Source organism: Tauraco erythrolophus, chromosome 20 (assembly GCF_009769465.1).
Source record: "Tauraco erythrolophus isolate bTauEry1 chromosome 20, bTauEry1.pri, whole genome shotgun sequence".
Lineage (NCBI taxonomy): Eukaryota > Metazoa > Chordata > Aves > Musophagiformes > Musophagidae > Tauraco > Tauraco erythrolophus.
The window spans coordinates 8,325,597-8,345,694 of NC_141484.1; the positions used below are offsets into that span (position 1 = coordinate 8,325,597).

Sequence of the window (20,098 nt, forward strand, 5' to 3'; positions counted from 1 at the left end):
TATGGACAAACCCCACAACACTGCCAAGGAGATGGGGAAAATTCTGCCCCCCCCCCCCCCCCCCGTCACCAAGGAGGAGAGGACCAGGAGGGCTGGTCTGGCAGCAGATCCTGACTTTTGATCAGGACCAGGGCCATTCCAGGGCTGTGGCCTTTCCGCAGGCAGCACCACTCGGGTCGTGCCAGCAAGGGGACAGGAGCTTCCCCTGAATTGGGCTGCCCTCTAGTGAGATGCCAGCAGCTGGCCCCTGCGCCCAACACCCACCATCAGGGGCTCACAGCAGCTTCTCCCAGCAGAGAGCATAGGCATGAACAGACAAGTCACAGCTGGCACATTGCATGCACAGTAAGTAGCATCTTGCACTGGAAGAAGGTTATTTAGGTCAGCTGAGCAAGCTCGGATGTGTTTCATGCTGCTGAAACTAGAACCACAATTAGAGACACACTACACCTTTTAACTCTTTTTAGGGCAACAGTCTCAAAAGCTGGAGGTCTTCCCTGCACAGCAAGGAAGCCTGTTTCTTAGCAAAGAGTGTATTCTCTACAATATAAATTGTTCCTTCTTCCCCTCCAGGAGATCAATCAGCTGAACAAAATTAACATGTACATAACAACTCAGATGAACACCAGACGCCCAGTCTTCTGTTGCCAAGTGAAACTGGTTTCATGACAATCCACCTTCACTCTTGCTCAGGATCCCACAGAATATCCTCATATTAGAAGTTACTCTGAAATCCTAAGCAAGAGATTTATTAAAAGCCATCAGGCATGTGTTCGATTCTTGTCCCAAGTTCGTTCTTGCTCTGCTACACACTCTGCCACTGAGGTCAAAGGATTTTAAGGCTACATCTCCACCAGACTTGCAGACTTGACACTTTACTCATGACAGCATGACACTGATACAAAACTAGCAAGCTAGGGAGCTTAGGACGTCCATGCAGGGCCTAGGAGGGCCTCTTTCAAGGGTCTTCACTAACGCCTGGTTACATTGTGGTCACACAACTGTGCCCAAAACCCACCTCGTCTTCCTTAGCTGTGGCTCCATCCGAGTTGCCAATGCGAATCACAATGTCAGTAGTGCGGAAGCGGAAGTCTGGATGATCAGCGATGTCATACACGCTCACATCCTCCTCCTCCCCGATCAGCTGCATTGGAGACAGAATGCAAACATGTCAGCCCCAGGATGCTGCACTGACCTTCGAGCTTGCCTTCAACACCTAGAGTACTTTGTTATATTTTGTCAATTTTCAGTTGCTCCAACAGCCTGCAAGGAGCTGCTAATGTCCCTTATGGTCACCTCATCCGTAGCACATCAATCAAGGCACAAAAATGAAAGGAAACAGATACTCTGTCTCATCTGCTCATCCTCACCTTTACTTCAGGTTCCATGCCATTATGATCATGAGACATGCAAGAAATTTCATTCCCTTTTGAATAAAAGAAGTCCCCAGTTCAGTGAGGCCGAAAGTATACTTTTGAAATGATCAAAGGCAACAGGAGGAGTCTGACAAAAAGCTTCTCAATTAATGGGAAACATCTTTACTTTGATTTCTCCTGAAGAAGAAGCACCAGGAGCCCACAAATAATGAGAAACAGGTACAGTGGAGCACAACTCCAGGTCAGATTGATGTTCTGTTTCTAGATGTAAAGGGCCCTACTCAGTTATGACAACATGGTCTCCCATTCTAAGGTAGACAGCAGCAGACCAGATTTGAGAGGAGGACTCAAACCACACATCTCCAACTAGACTGTAGTCCATCAAGAATCTCTAAAATACAGCGTTCCTACAAGCCCTGACAGTATTAGGCTGACTGTAGGCCATAGTGCCTGGCAGAGGTAAGCAGGACAACATGCAATAGATTTGAGTCTCTTTCCATGAACTACCAAAGACATGGGAGGAAAAAAATTCTTATAGTGAACTCAAGAAATAAACTGTCTGTGACACTTCAGCAGAGATCTTCACCCATATCAGAGCCTGATGCTGATTTTGGGATGTGAATTCTCTGCTTGGTCTTCCTTGCCTTGCAGGAATCTACAAATATGAAACAACACCAGCTCTAGCTAAGTCTCTCAGATCCAAAAGCACATTACTGTTCTCATCCTCAAGGACAAACACCACTGCAGAGCTGACTCCCAGGCTTATCTGTGAAGCTTGTGCTGTTTTGTAGCTGCTTTTTCTTAGCTGGTTCCAGCAGGCACTGGTTCCTGCACTTACCTCCACATCATCTCCGCTGGATTTCAGCTTGAACCACTTCACCACACAAGTACGGCCAATATGGTCACCAGACTGGACGACTCCATACAACCCGGGGTCTTGGGAGCTCTGAGCTTTTGGTCACAATGGTAGGAAAGAAAAGAGACAAATTAAGTGGAGCAGCACAGACTTCACACAGCAACTGAGGCTGTCAGCTCCCAAGCTCTCACAGCTGAAACCTTCCATTTGTGAATGGCACGAGGAAAAATAGTTCTTCCTACACAGTTAAAATTGTACTCAGCTAATGAGTTGCATTTTATTAGGGCATAGAGTGATGATAAAGTAAGATTATGTTGCATTGGACTGGCTGAACACATTCACTTTGGGATCACTTTCGAGCTCCATCTCCAAGGGAAGACACACTGTCACCTTAGTGCTCTGCTCTTCAAATTAGCTCTGCACCAAGACTGCCAGAGTTTCTGGACAGGCTGGCCAAGAGCTCCCTGAGAGCAGCCCTGGCTGCCAAGCTCTACATCTAAAAATGTGCCGCCCACAACAGTTGTGCTCCTCTGGAAAAACGGACTGGAAACAAAGGTAGCAGGCAGGCATACATGTGCACATGCATGCCTTGGGAATCCAACAGCAAACCTGGGCCCAGACCACCTCTCCAGGCCTGGGCTGTTATCCAGCACACTGGTATCCAGACATCTTTCAGATTTATCCGGCTGACAAGGATCCACCTCTTGGCATCCTTAGCAGGGAGGTGCAAGGAACTGCGGGTATCCCAGACTGCTTGGAGAGTGTTTGACAGATGGAGCTCTGAGTACAGATTCCCAGAGGCCAAACTAGAACGGCAGAGCTAGAGCTGATCGATAATTTTAGTTTCCATGAACTATGTCTATCTCACAAGACCAGTCAGACTATTACTCATCAGAAACGGCCATGCAAAAAGTATCTTTTTTTTTTGCAAAGCCAGCTTTACCTCTTCCCAATCTGACAGTATCTTTTGCTCCCCAGTGTTGAGGGTCTACCCCTGCTAGAACAGAAGAGGAGCTGTGAGTCAGATGGTGTGCCATCAATATTTCATATCCAAAAGCTGTAAGTCTCCTTGAACTTGTACTGCGACCCTCATTAGTGTCACCAATTTGTCTGGTGAAGAAAAAGGATGCAAGAACATGCCTCTGGATCCCAAAACCCTCTAATTAAAAATGGAAGGTCATGACAGGCAAGCCATACAGAGAAAGCAGCGTGAGCTGTTCATTTCTCCCCTCATTCTGCAAGAGAGCTCAGAGCTGTTTGCACTTTCAAGGAGAAGAAGGTGGGCCACCTCTACTCTACAGAAATACTGAGTGTCCTAGCTTTGTTCCTTGGCATTTATTCCTTTCACGTCTTGCTTGTTGTCATAGTCCAACCTTGGTATTTAAATAACAGTTCTCTGCTGACATTCATGTGACATCACCTGAATCACTGTCTGTTCCTCATTAGGCTCTTGTGCCTACCTCAAGCAAGCACTAACAGCTACCGTAAAAAGGGCTACAATGTACAATTAGGAGATCCAGACTGAAGAATACTTCACAATTAAAAGCACGTTTGTTCCCTGAGAAGAGCATTGTTTTGACACCCAATACCTCTTTGTCCACCACAAAATCCCCAGGGCAGAACTCGTTGTTGTCCAGATGATGGACTGGAATCAGCTCATTGGAGCGAATGTTTGTCTCCACGGTGCCATCCTGCCACATCACATCTGCTGAAGTCATCGTGGTCACCACTTCTACAGCAACCCTGCGAAAACAGAAAGGCAATGAGTTACCAGAGGGAGACATGCATGAGCACAACCAGAACATGATGCTGCCAACATCAAGAATCAAGATGGACCTCAGCAACACAAGGGTACGCACATCAGCAGGCTGGGAAGCAAGTCAGGAAACCCCATCTAGTCTCAGTGGAAGCAACTACAGAGCAGGATTTGTTTTGACAGGTTCTCAATCATTGCAGATGTTACATTGCTGCAAGTCTATATTGCAGGAGGATTTACTTTCCAGGGAGCTGGTGCTGAGCTCACTTTTATTCCTAGTGGAGGAAATTAATATCTACTAGCACCCACTTACTACCCCTGGCAGAGGTAAGACAGGAGCTTCAAATACTTGGAAATTTAAGATCTTCTCACTGAAGCACCTTCCAGTCTGGCAGCTCTAAGGAGTCTTTGAAGCTAGAAGAGCATGGGATTGGAAAGGAAAGATAAAGCAGCCTCCATCTCAGCCTTTCCACAAAGAAAAAAAGAGGCAACGCATTGAATGTGGGTAAAGCAAAGGATTTTGTTTAAAAGACAGAAGTCCCCTTCCCAGCTGTTCAAAGACATACTTATGTCTCTCTGCAGCTCAGAAATGAAACCCAAACATGCAACAATGGACCACATGCTGATACTCCACTGTGGAGCTTGACAGAGTTGCTTGAAGAGGCAAGTTGCTTGAGGGCAGGAGGAACGGAGCTGCAGTCTAGTTGGACAGACTTCTATTGAGCCCTCTACCATTTTCATCTCTCCTACAGCATGGAGATTGAATTGAATTCCATGCTGATCTTAAATCTTGTCTTTATTTTGCTGGCTAGGCCTTCCAGACACAAGTGCTACATTTATGTTGTTTTCACGTCAAACCATAGAGAAGATACAATAGGCAAATACAAATGTTTTCCCCTAGCCCTGTTTTTATATGTCTGTCAGAGAAATATTTTTAAGTTAAGATAAAATGAAGTTCTGGTAGGTCCAGTGCTCAACAGAAATTATCAGAGAAAGAAATCTGTAACAGGTCAAGTGCAGTGAGTGACACGCCAAGAGATGGTTCCTTGGGGGAAGTGGAGGCACGTGCAGCAGAGGATGGGAGAGCAGAAAGGTGGGCCACCCAAGGAAACGATACAGTCCAGTCTGTGGTGCAGTTTATGCTGCTTGACAAACGAAATCACAACTTGGCCTCAGTAAAAATCCCTGTATATCCTCACTGAAAAATAACCAGAGGTCTACGTAATGCCCGGAGAGCTGCAGCAAGTCACTAAACGATGGTAAAGACATGTTCCAAGTTGGTTCCCTGCAGTCAGAGATGCCCATGAGCTGCCACATCAGATCTGGTGACTAGCTGCAGCAAGCCCATCCACTCTGCATTTCTCAGCAGTGCTTGGCAGCACACCTACTGATGGTCTCACCAGCTTAATCTGAATACTTGGAACAGTAAAGACCCCTCACACCGAGCTGTGACCAGCTGCCACATACACCCTTTAAGGTATCAGCTGGGGTTTAACATTCTGTGCTTAAAAATGTGTATTTCTTATCTTCTGTGACACAGTCATCTGCAAATTCTCCCAACATCTGATCTCTGCATTTCCTTGTATGGAGCTGCTCAGATCCAGCACAGGAATCTCAGTGTTGTCACAGGGATTTCTCCCCACTGCCTGTATGGTGCAGAAAGCTACCAGGTTTACTAGCTAAGCTCTCCTTAACAAAACCTTTAGTGAAGTAGAAGCACTCAGCAGTGGGGTGAGAAGCGAAAAGCGAAAGAAAAAATCAGTTCCCAGGACCTGTCATGCACTTCCATTTTATCTTTCACTCGAATACTGCTCTGCTGAGGTTTTGAGACCTTCAAATCCACGTTTCTTCAAAGCCCAAAAGGAACAGCTCTGCTTGCATACAAGCCAAGCTAAAATACTCAAACCAAATGTGAATGAAGTTAATGGCATTTTCTCAAACTTCTTGAATCTTGATAATATCACTTTTCTGGGAGGATTCTCACGTATTATCTGCACTAGTTCATTTCTGATGGAGGATCTGTACACAACTAAGTAGCCCAGGGAAGCCAGCAAGACAGGCTACCCAGCTGTCAGATGTCTTTACATCCCCTGAAAACAGTTTAAACATTCTCAAGTTAGGAAAAAGGTAAAAACTGCAGAGATCCAGTTTTATCTAGAAACGGGCAAATATATGCAATGCTCCCCCTCCAACCTACTGAAATCAATTCCTCCAAGGCTCTCAAGGAGTGCATTTTGTTCATTAAAAAACCCAATAAAAGTATACTGCTGGCAGACGTTACAGATCTCTCTCCAGAGCAGGGTATGGATAACAGAGACCGCTGCAGCATGAACCCCTGCCAGCACAGACCTCTGTGCTGATCTGGAGACAGCCCTCTCTCCAGGATAAGCTGTCCTTTCCCACTAGCATGGTATATCCCCAGCCTTGCTCCAGAAGCTGCCATTGAGGTAACCAGTTAGTGTCATGTTTAAGCTGTATGATCTTTATTCACCTGTGTCTTTCTCTGTGTAGAGTCTAGTGCAGCACAGATAGTGTCGGTGCCTCCGGGCAGAGCCGAGATAGAACAGCATCAGTGTCACATCATGTGGCCCCAGTTTCGTCAGAAGCTGGACTGAGACCAAGCTGATTTCACACAGGCCACTGCACAGTCACCGCAAGATAATCACTGTTGGTTACTACCATGGGAGTGTCCAACATGAAGCACACTATCATCCTCCACTCAAGCCGAGGAGGGGGTTTACATCTGACAACTTTGGTAAGGAAGATTTTCGCAAGTGGCAAGTATGTTTGGAAATCCAACTCACCTGTCTCCTGGCTTGAACTCTCGTGAAATCTTGGTCTTTTTCTTCTTGTGCTTCCGCTTCAAGTTTTTGATGGAAAGAGGGATGCTCTTCTTGCGGCCAGTGCCGCTGCCGCTCTGGGAAGATGCAGTGGAGCTAGCAGAAGAGGTGACAGAGCTAGTGTCATCTGTGTCATCAGCTGCCTCATCATCAGCATCTTGCTCCATGGACTGAAGCCGGTAGTCAGACGACCCCTCGTCTTTCAGCAGAAAGGGGTGCTGCTGCTGTCGCGCTGCTGCTCCCCCTTTCTCCTTCCCCATTTCTTCAGGCGGCTCCTCCTTTCTCTCTCCAGGACTCGATGCACTGTTGGAAGAGTCATCCAGCTCACACTTTGATCCAGGCTTAAGCTCTTCTGATTTTTGGTCTGCAACTGCAGCAGACTCTTTGTCAGGGGCTTCGCCGGTACCCTGAGACTTGGGGAGCATGACATGATCTCACTATCTGTTTCTTCAGCAGTCGCCTCACCTAGAGAAAGCAGACTGGCATCAGACAATACGACTGTACACTCAGCATGCTGCCAGCCAACCTGGGAATGGTTGGCACAAAGAGGAAAACAGCACCTCATGGGCCTCTGCACATTTCGTCTACACCAGACGAAAAGGTAATTCCTATCTGCAAACCATTCCTATTCCTTATTCCTATTCTGCAAACCAGCATCTCACCACTGCTCTACTCGGGAGCAAATACCAGCTGGTTCTCCAGCAGCACTGGACTAGTCCAAGGAAATTAAGTTTTGCTCTTTAAGGCTATTTTAGGCATGTTCTGAACTTTTTGTTATGGAAGGTCACAAGAGGCTTCACAAGCTAATCTATGTAACAGACTGCTATGCAGGGAGGTCACCATCCACACTGCTGATATCCTGTTATTCTAGGAACGTCACTGCTCTCCGGCCAGTGTGGAAAAACCACAGCACGACTCATTTGGCCTAGGACGCAAGTACTTCGTTCTTGTCTCACTGTAGCAAGGATTTAACTGAACAGTTCAGCTCCATGGGAGACGTGAGGTCATGCTAATGAAATGACACGTGTAACAGCCCTGGCTGTCAGAGCACACCAGCTCTGACACAGCTTGACCCCTGCAAGGTGACACCTCTATGTTCAATGTCCTGTTCATGTTCTCTCGTGGCATAGCTTCACACCTCACCCAGTGAAGTCAGACTGCTGTACAAGGTGACTTCACTGCTGGCAACAACATGCATTACTCTTTACAACCAACCACTTCAGGAGTCGCATTTCAGACCACGTGATTACCAGGAAGATTTTTTTTTAAAAGCCACAGTGACCAGAAACGCTTAGAGAAGTCAATGCATCTCCTCGATCCCCCAAACTACCTTTTTGGCAACTGATCCTTCACCCAGGACACAGTTCCTCTCAGGGCATTCACAGGTGATTTTTGCAGGTTCCACTTTGTCCGGGAACACATAGAGGCACCTTTCCCCAAGCTGCCTTTGGGCATGGTCAAAGCACCCCAGACGCTTTACCCTGGTAGAACAGGAGGGCAGCTATGAGCAAAGTGCAAAGCAGTAACAGAACCTAGCAGCGACCAGTGGCTTCACAAGGCTGGCGTGACCTCATGCCAACAGCATTTCTGGGGTGGCAGAAGCCAACTCCACACCAAAGCTTTTCCAGCCACACAGTTCTAAAGGAGGAGTGGGAAATCTCATCGGGGACTGGGGGGGGATAACAAAGGGTTTGGGTGGGACACCAGTCACTCCTCTCCCTCTGGCTCCCCCTCCCAGAGACAGCTGCCAAAAGACATTTAAAGTTGGTATTTCTGTTTAATTTTTTTTTGCTGTCATCCAAGAGCTCCTCTCCTGCAGCTTCCTTATGAGCTCCAGGCAGGAATTATGCTGCATTGTGCTATTACTCATCTGACTTTTCTTTCAGAATGTTGTCCAGCCCATTTTCTGCAGCTGCAGCCTGCAGAGGGCACCAGATGCTCCCTCAGCACCCGCCTGGGTCGAGCAGGACCCAGGACACCTCAGCTGGCTACTGCACCCACACACAGTTAAAAGACACCCACACTGCTCCATACACAGTGGAAGAACAAGGGAAGTAAGCTTTTGCCAGACACCACTTTCCTCTATGTACTTGTCAGATGGAGAGTACTTGGAGAAGATTGTGGGATGCTAGTCCCTGTGTTGGTAACTAAAGTGTCTGCTAAAGCAATTTGGAAGCTATTCTCTCACATTTATTAAGCTTGGAATATACAGGCATAAAACAAGGAGAAAAACAAACTGGGAACAGCAGCATTGTGTCTAATCAGTTGGTAGGCATGTCACTCATGGTCTGTGAAGGCCCTGGGTGCTGGGATTGAAAACAGGCTTTCAACTGATCTCACCTGGACAGGTTCCTCCTGGCTAATTACTGAGGGAGGAGGGCTCACACTGTCAGTACCTCCAGGACAGAAGCTTTTAGTGATCCAAGTAACCTTTAGCTCTACCACCTGTACCTAAAATGTAAAGAGAGAGAAGACAATTTAATTTTTCAGAGACTTCATAGACCACTGTCTAGGATCTGATATTTACGCACAGGAAAGCAGCAAACCTGCTTTTATTTTTTAAAATGTCCTGGATACGGTGAAACTGCACTTGGCCCACTACAGTACTCCCATAGCATGGCTCCTGGCAACACAGAGAGCTTCTACAGTTTTTAACTTCAAAAAAGATGACATCTGGCTTGGGAAGGAAGCTAGTAATACAAAATCAGCAGTCAATGTCACAAGGACATATTAATGGACTGGAGCTGCTCCCTCTTTCAGCAAAACGTCAGCAAATTTCTCCCTTTTTGGATAGCATGCAACATTAAGTTTCAATAGAAGAGGTGCTTCTACTACCCTAATGATCAGCAGTATGGCCTTTAAGTGTATTGGCATGCCATCACCTTACAGGGTGCTGGCAGGGACCCTTGGGAGGAAAAGCCAAGCCACACTCAAAAGTCCTGTCAGTCCACAATGAGGAATTTGTCACCTCAGAAGACACAAGGCTACAGTGCATTTGCTTTGGAAGGTTACCATGGCAGGCTGACTGCTCCAAAAACGCCAGCCAGGGACCGTTCTGTGCAGAAGGTGGGCCGTGTGTCAGCTCGTCAGTCCTTACCTCCTCCACCACCACATCTGAACTTGCTCTTTGTGCTCAGAACAGGTTTCAACCTGAGAGCCACTGTACACTGGAGAAGACTTTAGAAGGCCCAATGAGGACTTGCCCAGGATAAAAGCCATATGAATCATCGAAGAAGAGACCCTGTGGGGAAATGAAGGAGGAAAAAAAACAGCATAAAGGACTTTTGCTCTTAAGATTCCAGCATTTCTCTTCTCTTTCATGATCTGTAAGATTAACTGTAAGAAAGAGTCTTGTCTGCAAGCTGCCCATCTCCTAAAGCTCATTCCTCTCCTGAAGTCAATCTGGCAGTTCCTATAGCAACCTGCTCGGTCACACATCCATACCAGAAACTATGACTCAGTGGTGAAGAAGCAAAGGTAATTGTGAGAAATAATAGATGTGGATTTCCACACAAATATTCTCAGTAACAAGATAGCCAAGGTGGGTTGAGTCCTGGGCCAGGACAACCTGTCTCTTCCATGCTCCAGTTCTAGTACCTACAGCTTTCAGAGCCAGAGGAAGCCTGCTTTCACTCCTCTGCTTGTCAAATTAAGTTAAGTATTACTCCTGTCTTAAGTGGATTAGTTAATATGACAGTTCTTTGAAAACAAAACAGGATGGTAAACACAACAATTGCTCTTCTAGAGCTCCTTCCTACTGATATTTAGAGTAACTTGATGAGCCAAAGATTCAGAACGCGGGGGCGGACAGAGCAGTTTAGGGTAGATAAAATACTGAGCACAAAATTGTAACAAGTCTTGTAATTTGTCAGAAAGGGTAAGAGCAGTGTGACAACATCTAAGTCAGGTTAAGTACCAAACACACAGCAGTTCTGAGGACAGGATCAAGAGTAACACTGGAGACAAGTCACGTTCCAGACCAAACCGCAAATCCCCAGAGGATTTACATACACTTTAAAAGCAGCCTGACCTCAAAACAAGGCATCTAAAAAATCAGGTACCCAGAAGCTGGATGCTGCTACAACATCCATTTAGCTATCAGAAAACACACTGCACAACTCAAAGCAGCAGAGACTAAGGTACTGGAAAATACCTAGCAACAGACCATACCTTTTCTGTACAGAACAAGAAAACCACAGCAGCACATCCTATTAAACGGATATTCCATTTACTCAAGAAACAGGTATCAAATTTTAACAGAAGTGCAGTTTTAGATCAAAGGGACCTTTGCTTTGAAGGCTCAGAAGGATAAGGGCTGACTGTATTCCTAGTTTTAAGAATTACACATCATTCTCAATCAAGTCCCAGTACTGCTGCCAGGAGTGCAGTGAGGCCCTACAGATGCTGTTTGGAAGAACAAGCAAGCTGTCATCAGCCTTTGAAGGTGCGAGAGGTTAGAGGCCATCATCACACAGGGAACTCCACATTCCACCCAAAGGCTAGCAAAACCTTCCCCACCACGTGATTTGGAAAATGCCAGTATGGCAGCAGTCAGAGAATGCGATGGACTTGAACAGCAAGAGATACAGTATTTTACATGATCTGGAAACGTGCTTCTAGCAGAACACCTTTTAAACAATACGCAGCAGAACACCTTTTAAACAATACGCCCTTTTCCAGAAGGGGAACACTTTTGAAAGCATTAAATGGAGTAAGAGCCTTTTCAAGCACGTACAGATACAAAGAGCAGACAGTGAACTGCCTTGACATCAGCCATCTGACTGCATGTTATGCAAGTTGATTGCAAAGAAAGCAGTTGGATATATTAATTATAATACCTCCTCAAAACGTGCTGATTATTACCTTACCTTTAAGCTACATCCTGTCACTTTAAGTGGAGATCTAGTGAAGTGTTTTTCAGCTGTGATGCATCGTTTAATTTTTAGGATTAATAAGTGCCTATAGTTTGCCTTCTCCCTCCCTCCTGCACAAAAGCTTACAAGATGAAGCTGATCAAAAGACTCTCAGAGAACCAGAAGCTTACCGAGTCACTGACATGAGGACAAACATCATACAGCTTGGCTCCATCTTCTGTGCTCATAGAACACCTGGAAAACAGACAAGAGACACGGTCACATTTCCAGAGCCATCCATCTCAAAAGCAACAGTCACTGCCTGAGCGGGTCTGTCCACATGCCCAGCAGTATATTGCTGAGCCTTTATAACCAGAGCAAACTGGTTATAGACAAGCTATAAAAGCACTGGCTGGTATCTAAAGTTCCATTCAGCATACAAGAAAAAATTAAAGATATGCAGGGTGCTAGACAAGATTTGTCTTCTGCAAGGTCTCATTTGTTGTTCACACTAATGCTGGGACCAAAAGGCAATTTGGGTATCTTTGCTTCAGTAATAGCTTCATTTCCAGAGCAAGTTCTGGTGGGATTTCAAATGATTCATTAGGAAGAGATTTGAAAACAGTTAGCTCATTTTACACAGCTATGCATGAGCTGGTAACGGAAACCAAGCAAGGTTTTAAATTGCACCAGTAACTGCAGACGATACAGATAGAGATGGGTAGCTATTTTCACTCCTAGTTTAGCATATGCATAACAGCCTTCCAGTCTGGGTTAACTGAAAGCTAAAACAACCAACATTTCAGATGCATCTGCTAGAGCTCTCTCGTTACTCACTTCTCTTAGAAAGACTGAGCTGGCTGCAGTGTTGTGAGTTTGTTTGTTTGGGTTTTTTTTAAACATCAATGTCAACACTCAATTTACAAGACAGACGGGTTATTGCCCAGCTGCCAGGCCCATAAGCCTGTTGGCCTTCACTGGTTCCTTCATTCCCTTGCATCAATAAAAAAGTTTGTTGGACAAGACAGTCCTCAGTAACAGAGTGAATGTAGTGAATTCAGAGGGGTTTAGTTCACAAGTAACTGACATGCACAAGGAACAGAATTCAGATCCTTCTGCTGGCTTTGCAGAAATAAGTTACCCAGATATTTCTTCCAGTATCTTTGGTTAAATCTCTTCTCAAGATATGACTTCGGGTTATGTCTTCATTGAAAAAACATTCCTAATACAGTTGCAAATAACAGTGAAAAAGCGAAGCTGTTCAGTCTCGGGCTGCTTTTTCATCTTTGATAAAAACCACTAGCCTGCAAGTTCCTACACTTTCACAGTGAGTGAAAGTATTTTTTAAGGTAAGAATCCTCCCCGCGTCTCAGTGAAGTACACTCTCCTACTGAGAAAAGGTCTGGAATAACAATCTACCTTAAGCAGCTACTTTTTCAAAGGAGAACACAGTTTAAAGACCAATGGGCTTTAGTTCTGGAGCACTGATCTGCTGGGACTGAAAAAAAAATTATCACCTTTCAGACAACAGCTTTTCCAGAGGGTGACCAGTGAATCTCTGTTTTCAGAGAAAGATGTATCCTTACTCTGTATCTGAAGATAACGCAAGCAGATAACTCATCTATGTGAATGAAGCCCAGCCTGTTTCTAGTTCCCCTAAAACAGATCAGGTTTATGAAACCCAAAGGGGACAGTCTTCAACAGAAAGAGAAGTACCTGGCTCCATTGGAAAGCTTCAGGATGACCTGGTTCTTCAAATCATAGACCTTGCCCAACCAGCAGTCATAGGCTATATAGTCACCATACATGAAGGGCTATGAAGAAAACAGGAAACAAAAAATTATATAAAATAATAATCACAAATCTCAACCCTTGGACTTGAAGCCATCAAGTCCTCACACAATGCAGACTAGATCACAATCTCAAAGGGATTTATGACAGCAACTGCGTACATTGAAGAGTTTGCTTGACAGTCAGCACATAGCCTGGATTCTCCAGTTAAATAACTCAGGCTTTCTGGGATTTTTTCCTTGGATCTTAAACTTGCTAAGTCACACTTGCCTTTAGTCAATATTAACAATTAATTTTTATGACTAAGCCTAATATTCCATCCCAAACAGAGAAGCCTGCATCCCACTGTCATTCCACAAGCTGTTTCTTGAGAAAGACTGTGACACACCTGCTCTTCGCCCCCAAATTATCTTTTTCTCAGAGGAAAAGAATGATGAAATCCTATCCTATCTGGTCTCTGGAAATCACCCATCCACTCAATGGGGGGAAACAGGTGCATTTCAGATCGTTCCAGCTAGACAGAAAGATATTTGACTTCTCTCAGCATGTTTATAGCCTGTTTAAACAATAACAATACTGAAGCTCAGAAGCTCTGTGCCACTGCCATGGGCTGCCCCGATCAGGTCGTTGCATCAGCCCATCAGTGTCGAAGTTCTCACACAATTTTACGTCAGCCTAGCCCTCCAAGTCAATTTGGTCTCAGCTATGTGATCAGAAACACAGAACAGATGGGAAGATGAGGTGATGCTGCATCATCTTCCAGGGAGGATGCTTTCGGTAAGTTTAAAATAAAACCAAACCGCAGAGGCATCTTGCACAATGTGGATGCCTTCCTTGCATGTGTTACTTGGAATATAGCAGCATCCCTTCAAACCACCAAGCCCTGGCTCCCACATGTATTTTGGTTGTGTTCTCACCCAGATATGTTGCAGGTCTTTGCTGTTGACAGGGTAGAGGATGCAGTTGGTTCCTACCAGCTTCACAGCACACTCTATGTTGACATCAATTACAGTCCCACACTGGCTGTCCTGAAAACACAGAAGAGAAAAACAGTTTATCACCTAGGGAAGGTCCTATATACACACGTACATGCTCTGTGTGCACATGGAAGTGCAGAGACCACTCTGAAGAGCAAACCCACCTTATACCCTTCAGGCCCTCATTTTGAAGCGGCATTTCATATGACCTCAAGACAACTAAGGAAAAGGACTTGGAAGTGCTGGTGGATGAGAAGCTCAACATGAGCTGGCAATGTGCACTGGCAGCCCAGAAAGCAAATCGTATCCTGGGCTGTATCAAAAGAAGTGTGGCCAGCAGGTCAAGGGAAGTGATTCTGTCCCTCTACTCTGCTCTCGTGAGACCCCACCTAGAATACTGTGTTCAGCTCTGGAGTCCCCAGCACAAGAAGGACATGGAGCTACTGAAGCGAGTCCAGAGGAGGGCACGAAGATAATCCAAGGGCTGGAGCACCTCTGCTATGAAGACAGGCTGAGAGAGTTGGGGCTGTTCAGCCTGGAGAAGAGAAGGCTCCAGGGTGATCTTATATAGCAGCTTTCCAGTACCTAAAGGGGGCCTACAGGAAAGCTGGAGAGGGACTTTTTACAAGGGCATGTAGTGATAGGACAAGGGGCAATGGCTTTAAACTGAAAGAGGGGAGATTTCGATTAGATATAAGGAAGAAATTTTTTACATTGAGGTGGTGAGGCACTGGAACAGGTTGCCCAGAGAAGCTATGGATGCCCCATCCCTGAAAGTGTTCAAGGCCAGGTTGGATGAGGCTTTGGGCAACCTGGTGTAGTGGAGGATTTCTCTGCCCATGGCAGGGGGGTTGGAACTAGATGATCTTTAAGGTCTCTTCCAACCCAACCCATTCTATGATTCTAACTCAGAAGGTGAGACCACTATTCAAGACCTGCAGTATTTTCTTCCTGGTTAGCATTTGCACTGGCTGCTAAGGCAGCAGCCCAGAGACTCCTGCACATGGTCAAATAAGACCACACTATGGCAGGTGATGAGCGTTTACTTGCTTTAAAATCTGTCTGGCTCCTTGGTCTATTCAACTGAGCAGATCTCTGCACCTCCGTAGCTATGGCCCTGAGCCAGCAAACACAGGGCAGATCATCAACCCTAGCACACAAGAGAAAACCTTTAAAGCTATCTGTGACTTTCCATGTAAAGCTTGATTTTGCAGGACAATGTAAATGGTCTTCAGGTTGCTGCCACACTGAAAAAGAATCTTGGCACCTTTTGTCAGATTTCAAGGTTCCAAGTCAGATAATTTACAGTTGGTCCAATTACAAGATGGTTGTCATTATCTCCCTCACTTTTTAGCAAAGTTTTAATCTTTTTTGTCCCCAAGAAAATAACGCATGCTGTCAAGAGCCTTCTGGGGATAGTTTGGCAGGGAGCACACAATAGGCATGTTGCTTACACATATGGCAAAGGCCTGCAAGGAAGGGCTGCTAACCCAAACACTGTCAAATGTGGCAGCTGCCCTGGCCCCCTGACAGCTGGGACAATCGATACTCTTATTTATTAAAGACCACAAGTCATTATAAAAGCTGACTGAGGGCCAGCATGACAAATGGTGGCCCTGGTATCAGCAAGTTCTGAAGCTGTCCTTATCTCAAACATCAAGGTCTCTGCTCCAACAAGGACTTGAACATAACACTCGAAGGGCTTATACCATGCAAGAAGTGGATTTGTTTGCTCAGTCCACTTATAAACCACGCTCTTTTTTGACCACATTAAATATTATTCAAGGCTTTCACTCAGAGCCCTGGACAGTCCTTTTGGGAGTTCAGGAGTTTGCTGGTGCTCAACTCAGTCTCATTGTGGGGACTGGTAGTTAGAGCAAAGATACCCTACAGACACTCACAGTCCAGGATAATTCCTGGACAGATTGCTCAGCCCATTTGGCTGGCTTGCTTTCCATCTGCCTGCTGCAAGTCCTCTTTCTCACATCACACAAACCCTGTGCTATGCAGCCCCTCAGGTCCTGAGTAGGCAGCAATGAAGAGAGTGGGTCCTGCCCTGTGCATCGCCCATGCACAGCCGTGCCAGCATGGTCATGACAGGGAGGTTGACAGAGTCCAAAGCAGCAGGGGCTTGTTCCCTCCAGCTGCTCCACATATCATTCCCATTTCTTTCTAGAAAGGCTGGAAAGCAAAGGGAGCCTTTCCCAGCTATAGCTCCATCATGACAGACAGCAGCTCTGCCTAACATAGCTTGCAGCCTGCACAGGCTGCCAGGAAAGAACCCAAAGCTGTACCGTAACTCTCACCTGAAAAAGGTTTGCCAGAACTACGTCGGATTCACAACAGCTGCTGCCAGCACAATTCAAGCTGCAGGATGATTAAGGCCTGCTCAGAAATGGCACCTGCTCAACCCAAACCCACAGCTTCTGAAGGCCAGAGCACAGCCACCTACCCTGCTTTTCCTCCAGATTAAGCTAAATTAAGTATGCCCAGTCTGTCCTTCGCCCATCCTTTGCAGTTCAGGCCCTGTGTTTTAGATTTCTTAGTAGTTAGTATCAAAAAAAATGCAAAAAACAAATCCCTTACCCTACACTGAGCATTTCAGAATTAATTTTCCTTTATCAGCAGCCAAGATGACAGCAGCTCTGAGACATGATCGAATCCAACACCTGCGTTTTCTGTGGATCATCTTGTCTGTGGGCCCAAATCCCCTCTTTTATTGATGGTGAAAGAATAACGAATAATAAAACCAGGACTAGGGCAAGTGATGCACACCAATACTCTCTGCCCATTCTCTAACTGACAGTTTCCCCATGGAGAAGGTGCCTGCACCACCCTACAAGCCTTCCTCCCGTCTAACACCATTGGATACCACCCAGTCATGGGCAAGAGCACTGCGTTTAGTTCAACTTGCTTCTCCTTCCAGTTGCAAAGCACTCGAGAGAGCACAGAGCACTGTCTGTGGTTAAGAGATCGATGTTGTGAGCAGCCCCAGAAGCTACAGGGCTATTGAGTCACAGCTCTCCTCTCTCATCTGCCACTGAACCTTTGCTTATTATAAGTTTATTTACTTCCCTGCCGCATGAAACATTAGCCTGCGACAGGGGAGGCAGATTTGCAGGCTGAGGGGTTCTGCTGAATCACTCAGATTATAGCAGCGCTCAGCAACGCAGTCATGAAGCAAGAAGTCGCCAACTTGTCTCATCTTCCAGGGCAGGTCTACAGCCAGAGCACGGCCCCCTATCAGCCTCTTCAAACACAACTGTCTCATCCTGTTCATTAGATGCTGCCATTAAAGGAGGGGCCAAATGAAACAAGCTGGCATTTCACAGTTCTGTTACAAAAATTATTTTCCTTCAACCCCAAAAACAGAACCAGAAAAGGGGGGTGACTGATCTTCATTAGAACAGCTGATGGGTTCAAGTCCCACTCACATCAGAGTCAAGTGCACTCCCTAGACTTTCTTCCTGCTTCTTCTGGTACCCTGACGCATACGTACCACACTGGAGATTCTGAGTATTTAAGCAGTGAATGAGCAGAGAAGGGACTATCTTCCTTCCCCAGAGACAAGGCTTCAAGGCAGACCAGCTAACTCCCATCTGAGAGAAAAGCAGCTCAGCAAGTGTAGGCTGCAGTCCCACATCATCTACCTCCCACCCTTCTACTCTTTCCCTCAAAGCTCTTTTCTAATAAGGGATCTTTACACCACTTTTATTCCTTTATGTAAAAACAACAGCATAGCCCAGCACCCTTTGAAATCCAGGTGTCTGAGATTACAGACCAACTAATCTTTCCTCCAAATTAGCGTTATCACCTGGAAAAATGATCTCTGCCACTTTCACCACTTCTCATCCAGCTGGATTAGATTTACAGGCCCAGCTGCATTCAGAGAAAATGATCTCATTTTATGCATTACCCCCTGAAGCAGTCTTTCCCCACACTCAGTGCTCGATGAGAAGCACATGAATTTGAGTCAGCTCTCTTCTCTTGAGGAACAGAAGATTTCGAGTCCTTCCCGCTCAAGGTTAAAAACAAGCCCTAAGAGAGTGTGGTGAATACAGAATAAGTTCCACATTGTGCATTTGCCAGGCCAACTGGTGCAGGGCAACCATCCCACATCCTGAATTTGGCAGGCTGACACCTGCAGATTTTCTATTTAAATGCTCTTGTAATTTTTGGAATACATCTGATTAACAGTTGAAGGTTTTCTTTGGGACAGAAGGGGTTTATTGTTTCATTTACCACTGACATTTAAAAACATACTTGGGGTAAGGTGAAGTGTAAGTCATCTTCAGATTTGATTAGAGAGAAGATATTGGGTTATATCCATTCCATCAATTAAAAAAAAAATTAAGTTATCAGCCACTAGTACAAATGATCAAGCAAAAACCAGTGTTTAAACATGCAAATAGACAATAAACAAGCATGCAAAGCAACTGCTGGGTAATGTATCCACACTGAAACATGTGCAGCAAGCCAGAGAAGCCAATTTCTGCTCGGGTAAGTATGGAAATTGCAAACAAAAGCAGCACATCCATGTTTGCCAAGAGGAGAGTAACTCGCTGTCCTGAAAGCTTAAAGTGACTTGAAGAAGCATTGGAGAACAAAGAGTTGAGAGACAGGACTCAAAGCATCCCTCTGCGCGAGGAGGATACACTACAGAGTCCAGCTGTGCCAGGTACAACAGCATGAACAGTTGATATTTCAATTTGCTAGCGGTTCTTTGTTTGGATTGAAACACTTCCATAAAGCTCCAGTTTCAGTAAGATATATTGACTTCAAATTTCCATTTCAAACAACAATTGAATTTCTTAAGCAAATATTTGTTTCAGCATTTTTCAAATTACCCTTCAAGTTTTTCCTCCCTTTTCTTCTCTTTGGAACACCCTACGAAAAAGGAGTGGGTTTATTTTTCTTTTTTAATTGACAAAAAAGGCTTTATTTAGAAAAACAAACACTCAGGTCAGAGAATGGCCTTCCCCATCCCTGCACCAGGCTGCACACCATGTGGTGCAACTGCAGCAGCTAGTGGCCAGCTGCCTGCTTCATCACCACCTTGGTAGCCACATCACTGGAAGCAAGTCAAGAGAAGATGCAGGCGTGCACATGGCAGGCCATATGGCTCGGGGTTATAGGTTAGGTGTGAGCAACTGCAAGGGATTGCCAACCTAGCTAAGCTCCTAAAGAGACCAGATCTCATCTGACAATCGATCTGGACATTTCCAGTATTCCCTACACAAAAAAAAAACCCCAGATCCACACATCTGATAAGCACAAATGCTGTACAACCAGACAGAATGACTAGGACTTAAAACAGTACCCAGGAAGAGTAAAGATAACAATTATAGGCTGCTGATTAAGAACCAGTTTTTCTGCTGACCTAGCTGTGTCAGATGCTTCAACATATGCCTTGCTTCAGTAGAGTTGGGATTTGCTGTATTTCTGGGAGAAATTGGACAAGATAGTGCTCACTGTAGATTGAGAGGTCTCCCTGAAAATATTTCGTCCGAATTCTCTACCACAGCACGCACCAAAAGGCACGCACCGGTAATGTGATTTGCCTCCACTCCAGCCTCCTCATTAGGTTTGCTCGCCACATACCAAAATGGACTGATTTAAACTTAAAAGATGGCAAGACAGACAAGCTTC

The 20,098-nt window shown here is 45.5% G+C and overlaps 1 protein-coding gene across 1 annotated transcript in view; it reads right to left on the minus strand.

Moving 5' to 3' along the window:
* Positions 1–20,098, minus strand: part of UBE2O (ubiquitin conjugating enzyme E2 O) — a 64,293-nt gene that overhangs the window by 9,943 nt on the left and 34,252 nt on the right. Inside the window, 13 exon segments of the mRNA XM_086624332.1 lie at positions 1,019–1,144; positions 2,215–2,327; positions 3,815–3,975; positions 6,793–7,247; positions 7,249–7,293; positions 8,159–8,329; positions 9,175–9,279; positions 9,323–9,333; positions 9,938–9,976; positions 9,979–10,069; positions 11,873–11,936; positions 13,398–13,495; positions 14,390–14,500. Of these exon segments, the coding sequence (XP_086480458.1) occupies positions 1,019–1,144; positions 2,215–2,327; positions 3,815–3,975; positions 6,793–7,247; positions 7,249–7,293; positions 8,159–8,329; positions 9,175–9,279; positions 9,323–9,333; positions 9,938–9,976; positions 9,979–10,069; positions 11,873–11,936; positions 13,398–13,495; positions 14,390–14,500 (1,590 nt within the window).